We start from the raw sequence: 11056 nt of genomic DNA on the forward strand, positions 1-11056 counted from the left end.
GCTGAATTTCGGGAAAGAGACTTCAGATACAGTATTAGGGGACCACTAAGGCCTATATAAAAGAGACTTCAGATACAGTATTAGAGGACCACTAAGGCCTATATAAAAGAGACTTCAGATACAGTATTAGGGGACCACTAAGGCCTATATAAAAGAGACTTCAGATACAGTAATAGGGGACCACTAAGGCCTATATAAAAGAGACTTCAGATACAGTATTAGGGGACCACTAAGGCCTATATAAAAGAGACTTCAGATACAGTATTAGGGGACCACTAAGGCCTATATAAAAGAGACTTCAGATACAGTATTAGGGGACCACTAAGGCCTATATAAAAGAGACTTCAGATACAGTATTAGGGGACCACTAAGGTCTATATAAAAGAGACTTCAGATACAGTATTAGGGGACCACTAAGGCCTATATAAAAGCATCCAAAAAGCAGCATGTCATAGGGCCTTTAACATTTAGTTAAAGCTACATTGTGTCAGAATTTCTCCCATCTAGCAGTGAAATTGTAAATGACAACCAACTGAATATTACTTTCTAGCCCTTCCTACGGTGGCCGAACCCAAAATTAGCTCTCTCTATCGTTTACACGCAGCTGTTCTAGCCACTCCAATATTAACTTTAGTCTTGTTGCTTAGCCTGTCGCATTGTCGTTTTAGTTCTCTTTTTAGCTTCCCTGGCGAGTAATCTCCCCCTTGGATTTGTCATGGTGCCACTAGGTGTAAGGTGGTATGTCCCTCTTTGGCTGGTATTTTAAAGATGGAGGCGCTACATGGCTGCCATCATTCAAGCGAGTCGCTCGTATGTATTCTGAATGATTCTGAATGGCAGATTCTTCGCTTACGGGAATACTTTGATTAGTTGGAGGAAGTAATTACACATGAATGAGCACATATTTGTGAAAGAACAAAGGGTTTTTGCTAAGAATCAACTAAAAAAATTACACAATGTAGGTCAAAGTCCTGCATTAAGTTGAGTATTGTATATTGCTTTACTTTAAGTAAAAAAGTTCTTCACCACTGCTAGATAGCCTACTAAAGGTAGGCTAAGTGAGAAAATATACATTTTTAATTAGTTTGTTTTCTAATTCTACGTGAACCAGACCGTTGCAGTTCATACTGTGTCCAGCAGATGGCGAGACTGAGCCGCAAGTGGGCTTTATCTCTCGCCGTAAAAGAAGAGCTACAGCTTCTCAGCATCAGCACCAGACGTCTCCCTCCTCCGATCTGTGCTCTCCTCCTCTCCGTCCACTGCGGAACATCGGCCTGTTTTCCATCAATCCCTCCGCCAGCGGCAGACCCAGCTCGTCATGGACAACTCCGGCAAAGAGAAGGAGGCCATGCAGCTGATGGCTGAAGCCGACAAGAAGGTCAAAGCGTCCGGATCCTTCCTCGGGGGGATGTTCGGGTAAAAAGGCTCTCATTCTCTGTTTACCTCTCTCTCGTTTTGGTATGGGGGGGAGATCTCTGCACGCGGGGCCTATCAAAGCCTGTTAATTGCTTCTGCTTTCCTTGACTGAGAAATCCTTCTAATATTGTAAGAATAGCCCTACTGCTTTTCTGTGCTTCTCAGCTGTAGAGGCGTAATCAACCCTATTGTTGTATTATTGTTGTATTTTATAGGCTATTCCTGTAATCTAGGCCTGCTCTTTACATCCCTATAGGAGATGGTAACGTTCACTGTGACATTGTGTCCTTCTGAAAGATGTATCCAAAGATTGTCATAGAACCTTTTTTCATCAGCTGTTGCATGCCGAAAATATGAGCTGTCATCGCAGCTAATATGGCCTGCGTGACCTGGCCTGTCACACGCAAGAGAAATGTAAATGTGTCACATCGATGCTGCTGCTACAGCGGGATGTGAGCGGGATCGCACGGAGCGTGAGGCCGGGCAAGAGACGCAGGAGGGCGGTGAGAGCAGCGCAGTCAGGACGGTGTGCGAAGAATCAGTCGGTGGTGATGCGGGGGTTGTTTAGTGTGTGTGTGTGTGTGTGTGTGTGTGTGTGTGTGTGTGTGTGTGTGTGTGTGTGTGTGTGTGCGCGCGCGCGCGCGCGGATGGGAGGGGCGGATGTTTACATGTCAAATGGAAACACTGGAATAGAAATGATGTAACCTGACATAGGATAGATAGATAGATAGATAGATTAGGGAGATAAATTATTGAATTGAGAGTGCATCTATTTGATCATTATGTTGAGTAGTTTTAACTATAGTAAAGCCTTATATATTATACATTGGCAATGTGTTTTAAATGTTGCATGTAGAGCAGTTTTATATAAATGTGGAGGATGTAAAAGTCACACAATGTAGATATAACAAAGGGAATATTCAGTATCTAAAAACTGTACCAAAGGACAAGATACAAAACTTAACTTACAGGCTAGAGCTGAAGTGATTAGTTGATTAACTGATTACTCAATCTACAGAAAATGAATTGGCAACTATTAAACACCTAAGTGATTTATATAACAAGCGGTACCCATTTACAGCTTTTTAATTTTTTGCTTTCCTTTGTCTAATGTGATTATAAACAGAATAATATTGTGGACAAAACATGATATTTGAAGATGTAACCTTGGGCCATTTATTAACATTTTCTGACAGTCCATTTACGTTTTATTTCTGTTCATACTGCAGTAAAAAAAAACATCAGATTCATGCAAATATTAAATTTAAGAGAGTTTGAGCTCCAGGGTGAATGACCTCCACAATGACGTCATTCTGCTCTTATCATTTTCTGCCTTTTAATTTGATGTTTTTATTAAACATAAATGTTATGATTGTTTTAATGCTGAGCACTACGTGTTATGAATTGTGCTATATAAATAAAGTTTAGTATTAATAAAGTTTATTATTATTCAGCTGGACAACGCTGCATGCTAGTTTAAAATACTCTTTTATATCGGAGGACAAAGTCAGAGTGACAGTTTGCAACATTCAAGTAAATACTGTAATTTAAAATGCAACACAAAAATCATGGAGTCGAAATAAAATTAGAAAAAAAGAAAAGGAAATGATTAATTTTGTGTGTGTGTGTGTGTGTGTGTGTGTGTGTGTGTGTGTGTGTGTGTGTGTGTGTGTGTGTGTGTGTGTGTGTGTGTTATAGGGGGAACCATAAGGTGGAGGATGCCTGTGAAATATATGCCAGAGCAGCCAACATGTTTAAGATGGCAAAGAACTGGAGTGGTAGGTGACAGGCACACACACACACACACACACACACACACACACACACACACACACACACACACACACACACACACACATATATGTCACATACTCATACTGCATAATAAACAAAACAAAAAAATCACATGAATGTGTGCATGAATAACCAAACTCCCACACCAAACACCCCCACATGAGCTCACACACACATTTTAACAGGATATACATGATTCAACAGCCTGCAGAGAGAGTTATACTGTATTGCCACATAAGAGCTTTCATGTAAACATTGGATTCATATATGAAATTTCCGGACAGTTTGGACAAATGAGTGAGACGTTTCAGGCTGCAGAAACCAGCGTGTGTCCTAGAAAGAATGATGTGCTGATAATAGCTCATGCAGTATTTAGCTGTTTAGATGTGTGTTTTGATGGTTCTGCTGCCTGATGTGGGTCGACAGAGTGAATCACGCAGCACGCAGTGCAAATTAATAAAAGAGGAGTGTCAAAGGCATGTTTAGTGCAACTAGAAACTGAATTTAAATTACATTTTCATTCATTCATTACCCATTTACAGCTTTTATTGTGTTGCTTTTCTTTGTTTAATGTCATTATGTTAATGTTAGGTTGTTGGGTTGTTATAATAATCTGCAGATTGATCGATAATGAAAATACTGTTAGCTGCAGTCCTTATTCAATTTATTCATCCATAAAATCATGGAAATTACAGAGCTCCATTCTAAAAAACCAGCTCTGATTACAAAAAACCTAAGATATAAATAACCACAACACAAAATAAAATCATAAAAAATATATATATATATATATATTTAAGCCAATTTAGTCTTTTACTTTTCAATTTGATTCATAGTAGAGTAACCAGTCTTGTCAGAAAGGAGCAGAGATGCAGAGATACTGTTTTAAACCTTTATCTTCATAAGAAAGCAAACAGACAGACGGATTCGTTAACACAGTCACATAGTTCAAATTAAAAAATGAGGAGTGTTTGGTCAAAGGCACGTTTAGGGCAACTAGAAACTGAATTTGGATTACATTTGCATTCACTGAACTTGTGTCCCATTCAAACTGTGACTGTGTGTGTGCGTGTCCACGTGTGTTTGCTCGTGTGTGTGTGTGTGTGTGTGTGTGTGTGTGTTTGTGTGTTTGCTTCTAGCTGCGGGGAATGCTTTCTGTCAGGCCGCTCGGCTCCACATGCAGCTGCAGAACAAACTGGATTCTGCCACCAGCTTTGTTGATGCCGGCAACGCCTACAAGAAGGCAGACCCACAGGGTGAGCGCTGCTGTCTTTCACACACACACACACACACACACACACACACACACATCTAAGATGTAAAAGTCTATATATCTTATATTGTTTCTCTTCCTTCCCAAATAGCGCCATTGGTACTTGACGTAAAACATGAAACATCAGGCATTAGTGTTTAATGAGTATATAATGGGGCTTATTATTCTGATACATCTTATCAGACCTAGTTGGACTTTGTGAGTTCTTGGCCGATTCATATCATCTGGGAGCATTAATTTGCTTTCCGATCCAGACCAGTGGTTCCTGTAGGATCATTTTCATAATACAAATTCTCCATCCACCATTTCACCCAAATTTGCTGTATTTTCTTCAGCGTCTACATCATTTTCTCACAAATTATGGCATAGATGAACAAGGTAAAGTGTTTATCAATGGATGCCCCTATCTGATTTGGTACAAGCACATGCAAGAATTAGTTTCTTCCTGCTGGATTTGGTGTTCAGCACATCTCTAATTGTGGTCTAAAACCTCTTGCGTGCTGTGTTGGTCTTTGAAAGTGTCAGTGGTCTTCAGGCCTGTTCCCAACTTTGGCGATGCTTAAAGTCAGATGTAAATTCTTTGGCAGTCTTGTTTTCATATCATTTTTGAGTAATATGAGAGGTTTGAGCTCTGTGGTCTAGAACTATATTGTGGCTGAAAAGTGTGGAGTGAACACGGGGTATACGCCAGAACATATCAAGGATGTTGATCATAGTCACTATTGATTTAGTTTTAATGAGTATTTGTTTCACTTTATCTAACATCAGTTTTAATTCTTTGTTTACAGTAATCTCAGATGTAGTAACAAACAGGATTCTTCTCTCAGATGGTGTGTTAATCTACTTTTCAAGCCACATTTTTGCCACTCCATCTGTTTTAAAGCAGAGGGCTTTAACATGCTGTACTAAAGTAAAATTTTGTGGGTATTTTCATTTTCTTCTACTTCATACTTCTACTGCATTTCTGCACTTTTTACTTCTAATGTGATGTTTCCAGTTGCCACTCGTGGTATTGCAACGTAAATTCCCCCTGCGGCCCAAAAAGGATTTTCCACCATGCTCCTTTGTGAAAGAGACAAACCCAAGGGGATTTTTTTATTGCATATGTGCTGGGCGAGCAAATTCATTGAATAAAAGAGGAGCCATTTTGGGATCCGATATCCATTTTTTAATATGCATCCATGGGTGGAGCACAGATGCGGAGCCCTGGAAACGTTGACCAATCAGAGCCCAGATAGCAAACAGTCATTGAAACTATGTTAAATCAACATTGTCCACATCCATTGTCAACATTAAGTCATTGAATCAACATTGCTGCGCGGCGCCCGTCGTCCATTAATATCTAACAATGGACACCTCGTCGGCCATTAACCCTTACTTAATCAATCATAAAGATAACTATAGATCAATGCTGTTCCAATGTTGTTGCCATCAACATTAATAACATCAGGTTTCATCGATATGGTAATGGTGATTCAACATTTATTTTGCATTAAAATTTCAATATCAACCATAATGATGATTCAGATGGAAAATCAATATTTATTCAATGTTGGCTTGCTGTCTGGGAGCAGACATTTTTCAGGAGGGGGTGCTTAAAAAGACAGGTGCTCTCAGACAGAGGGTGAATACAGGTGCAGCAGCCGTGGGCAATATGAGAAAAATAAAGTGTTTTTTGAACGTTAAAGCATGTAAACATGTTCTAGTAGAAAATACAAGTATGGGCCTGAAAAATGCTCTCCTTTAAGTATATTTTGATGCTAATACTTTTGTACTTTAACTTAAAAACACTTTGAACGAGGACTTTTACTTGTAGCAGAGTATTTCTACACTGAGGTATTACTACTTGCCATGATGAAAGGGGAAGCCTCTGTATCACAGTCGGAGTCAGGACCCTGAGGTGGTATTATTGGAGGATTAAACTGGGTCCTTGGGTTGCTCTAGGAAAATTGATATCTGGGTTATGCTGCAACAGCCCCCTTGTGATAAGCTTAATAAAATGCTATGGGTTAGCAGGTTAGTAGTCACAGAGGGAGGAAACTGAAGGAGTCTTAATTTGACTGAGCAGGCTCAGAAGGCTTCAGCAGACGCTTTCTAGTTTCCTTGTATTTATAACATATCTTCTTTCGCTCTAATCTGTCTCCTTCCAGAGGCCATCAACTGTCTAAATCAAGCCATTGACATCTACACTGACATGGTAAGCTGTGCCTCAACCATTGAACAGCTCCCTGTGACAATCACTCTTATCTTTGAGTAATACCTCGTATGTGTGTGTGTGTGTGTGTGTGTGTGTGTGTGTGTGTGTGTGTGTGTGTGTGTGTGTGTGTGTGTGTGTGTGTGTGTGTGTGTGTGTGTGTGTGTTGGTTACAGGGTCGTTTTACCATCGCAGCCAAACATCACATCACTATAGCGGAGGTTTATGAGGCAGAGCTGGTTGATATTGAGAAGGTATGTGACGGGGATAATGATTTTCAGTTTCTTTTAGGTTTGTCATTATGTTTTTGTTGAATATACATTATGATATTCTGTGCTAAACTGCTTGTTCTGTTTTTTTGCTTTCAGGCCATTGCCCACTATGAGCAGGCAGCAGACTACTACAAGGGAGAAGAATCTAACAGGTACAGTTTATGTGCTGAAACTAACACACACATGAATGGAGCGGGAACGTTTAGTGAATTAATCAATGTCAACAGAACATCACTCTGCAGCTATTTTGATAATATACTTATCGTTTGTGAGTCCATTTGTTAGCAAAACATTTGAACATTGAACACAAAAAAAACTATTTTCAGATGTTCTTTTGGACTCTGGGAAATTGTGTAGATCATCTTTCACTTTTTTCCAAAAGAAAGTTTGTATAATTGAGAAAATAATTGTCAGAATCAGGTTTATTGCCAAGGAATTTCCATTGGTAGGTTGGTGCATCACTATAAAAGAAAAGAACAAGTAGCCTACTACAAAAGTCAAGAATCATGAATATAAAATAGAAAGATTTGCGATAAGAATCAAAAACATTTGTTTTTAAAATGAAAAGGAGTTGTACAAAATTTAAAAATAAAGACAATGGAATGTACAAAATGGATTGATAATGAAAATATAGTCATTAGTTGTAGCCCTATACATGTCAGTATATGATCACGTGTATTTACAATATACCTGTAGTCTCATGCATAAAACTAATTTACAGCATATTCTTCAAAAGAACTCTTTCATAACCAAATTCAGCTAAATTTCTAAAAGAAATGTGTTTATTAGCAGTTTTTTTGGAATATTGCTAACAAGTATTTTCAGTATTGACGGATTTATTTTGCATTTTAATTTGAGGATAAACTTCTTTAAATGCACCATCTTGTTTTTAAGGCGGTCCTCCTCAGGCACAAAAACATTTAAACAAAAAACAAATCCATAAATAATAGTAATGATTATAAAAACAAAACAAACAGCACAGCTTAATCTCTAAACTTTTGATTTTTTTCTTTGTTTTCTGAACTGATTCATTGCAAAAGTTCGAGTTTGAGTGTAAGAATAAATACTTTCACTATGTAGCTTACTTTTGTTCATACATAGATTACGTAGAATAGTCTTGCGTTGAAATTTGCCGGTGACAGTGCACTAAATGTTGTTGACAGTGTGGCAGTGAGTCACAATAAAAGGTGCAGCCCTGTAACAATATGATGAGGTGGTCCGTGAACGATGCTGACTCCCACTCCAACGGAGTTATTACAGCGAAGCCCGATGGCCTTTACAGTAGGGCAACACATCATCCATCATCTAAATGAGACTTCTCTACAAAAGCTCGGCTTGGAAAATATCACTCCTTATACTTCCACTTGCTTTGAGCATAATGGTGGAAACCAGTGGTGTTGTCTAATTGTATTGTAGTGGGTATACTGCACTGTATATGTATATGTTTGGGGGGGTGGGGTCTGGGTGCCCTTCCCCAGGGAAATTTTCAGCGTCAAAGACTTCATTTCCTGAATTTTGATACACTTGTATGCAGCAATTCACGGCTAAAATACATTTATTTATTTAGCCTATGCAAAGAAAACAAAACACGGATGACAATTTAAAATATGTCAAAAATATAATGGAAAGTATGTTGTTATTGTTCATTGTGCATTTTTACGTGGGTATATGGAAATCCTGGAGCTTTCTTACTGAGTATACTACGTATACCTGCGTATCACGTAGACTACACCACTGGTGGAAACAATGGTGATACAAATATTAGCCGTTAACTCTGGGTTTCTTTGGTTGTGTGTGTTTCAGCTCAGCCAACAAATGTCTTCTGAAGGTGGGACACTACAGCGCTCAGCTGGAGCTGTACCCGAAAGCTATTGAAATCTATGAACAGGTAACCGCTGAGTGCACACAGTTTCTAAAGTCTTTATAAAAAATGGTCAGCACACATGTATATGGTGAGAAAAATTCTTTATTTGGATACCCATTAGCTTGCACAAAGTGGTCGCTAGTCTTCTATAGTCCACAAAAGATAAACAATTTAAAATAATAATCAGTGAGCCAAGAAACACACAAAACAAGCCAAATGCAAAGACCAGGAAATAAGTGAAATGACTAAACAATTTGAAATGACTAAACAATTGAAAATGACGTTTTACATTGGAAAATAATAAAATGTTCTGTTTTTTAGTACGTTTTTGTTGTCAGGGACTGTAGTTTGTGATGTTGTTTATTTGATTGCATTCAACTGTGAGGTGTAGTGGGATAGTTAAAACTTCCATAATATGAAATAAACATTAGCTATTTCTGTAGAACATTTTCAATGTAAAGCAAAATTTCAAACAGTAGCAGCAATCATAAGTAAAACAACAAAAATTAAAACAACCATACAAAAATGTACACGCAGTAAAAACAAATGTGAAAGTCCATAGGATTTTTTTTAATGTTCCATCTGATCACATTCTGCCTTAAAAGTCAATAATTTAGTGTGTTTCTGCTGTTTTTGTTTGTGTGTGTGTGTGTGTGTGTGTGTGTGTGTGTGTGTGTGTGTGTGTGTGTGTGTGTGTGTGTGTGTGTGTGTGTGTCACCTGTTTTTCAGGTTGCTATGAACACCATGGACAATCCTCTGTTGAAGTACAACGCTAAAGAGTATTTCTTCAAGGCTTCACTCTGTCACTTCATAGTGGATGAACTGAACGCCAAGGTAACACACACCTGTACACGCAAACACACACACACACACACACACACACACACACACACAAACACAAACACACACACACACACACACACACACAATGATTTCTTTGTGTGTGTTGCAGTTGGCCATAGAAAAGTACGAGGAGATGTTTCCAGCCTTCTCAGACTCCAGAGAGCTCAAACTCTTAAAGGTATATTTCTTTTCTTTTTTCATCTCTTTCTCTCCATTTCTGTTATTTTATGAAAGTAAACATGCTGAGTACATAATACTCGTATTAAAATATGATTTTGATTAGTCAAAAACTCATTAAGAGTTTTTATTATGCCATTAAAAAGATTATTTTTTTCCTTATGACCTTCTGAGTGTCCATACATATCGTATTTAAGGTCATGTTTGCTTAACTGTTATCAGCAGCCCATGCAAGTTTTAATTATTAGTTATATTAACAATAATATAGGCAACTGGTCTGACAAAAATTCAGTTATTCAACATTTGATTAAACATTTGAGAACTTCCATGTCATAGTAAAATTGGAGGTCATCTAAGTAATTTACAGAAATATAGCTAAATCATGAGGGTTTAAAACTCAGTGTTTGCGTTTTTCTGTTCACGCACTATCGCTCCCTATCCCTTGGTGTTAGAAAAGTCTCATGTTGTGTTGCCACAGAAACTCCTAGATGCCCACGAGGAGCAGAACAGCGAGGCGTTCACGGAGGCCGTTAAGGAGTTTGACTCGGTGTCTCGTCTGGACCAGTGGTTGACCACGATGCTGCTCCGCATCAAAAAGACCATCCAGGGAGACGCTGGGGACCTGAAATAGACATGTTTACAGATTGGGGAGTCAGGGCGAGACAAGGGAAAAGGGAGGGGGGTAAAGAGAGAAGAATTATCAGGATAGAGGAAATTAGTAACTAAATGAAAGGAAGGGAGAATGACGGGCAGTGTAAAGATGTGTTTTGGTGGAAGAAAGGTCTACAAGAAGAGATGCAAAGAGATGGACATATGAAGGGGGGTAAAAGGGAGGGAGGGTGGGACTGAGGGAGTTTACAGTTGTACATATCAGTCTGCATGTGACCCCAAAATAGCTAAGCATTACCTTTAAACCCCCTTTAGATGACCCTGTGTCCCTGGTCCTACAGTATTGCTCCCGTAACACTGGACAGAATTGTACTTAAAGAGAAAGAAATAAAAGGTGTGTGCGTGAAAGAGAGAGAGTGTGTTAGTGTTTGTGTGTGTGTGTGTGTGTGTGTGTGTGTGTGTGTTTGTTTGTTTGTGTGTTTGTGTGTTTGTGTGTCCGTCCACTGCAGTAAGGTAAATTATATACTATTTGATGGGAAAGTGTGCAGGCCATATCAGATTTAAGGATATATGTTATTACAAAGGGATAATAATGTTATTTATGAGATAACTGA

The 11056-nt window shown here is 38.6% G+C and overlaps 1 protein-coding gene across 1 annotated transcript; it reads left to right on the plus strand.

Annotated features, from left to right (window-relative positions):
- The first annotated feature begins 1240 nt into the window (after nt 1-1240).
- napba (N-ethylmaleimide-sensitive factor attachment protein, beta a) lies at nt 1241-10640 on the plus strand. The gene is made up of 10 exons (XM_078273132.1): nt 1241-1416; nt 3115-3194; nt 4350-4466; nt 6634-6680; nt 6854-6931; nt 7046-7101; nt 8753-8837; nt 9543-9647; nt 9766-9834; nt 10312-10640. The coding sequence occupies exons 1-10, from the start codon at nt 1319-1321 to the stop codon at nt 10462-10464; spliced, it is 888 nt and encodes a 295-aa protein (XP_078129258.1). The 5' UTR covers nt 1241-1318; the 3' UTR covers nt 10465-10640.
- Nucleotides 10641-11056: the final 416 nt, after the last annotated feature.

Source organism: Sander vitreus, chromosome 17 (assembly GCF_031162955.1).
Source record: "Sander vitreus isolate 19-12246 chromosome 17, sanVit1, whole genome shotgun sequence".
NCBI lineage: Eukaryota > Metazoa > Chordata > Actinopteri > Perciformes > Percidae > Sander > Sander vitreus.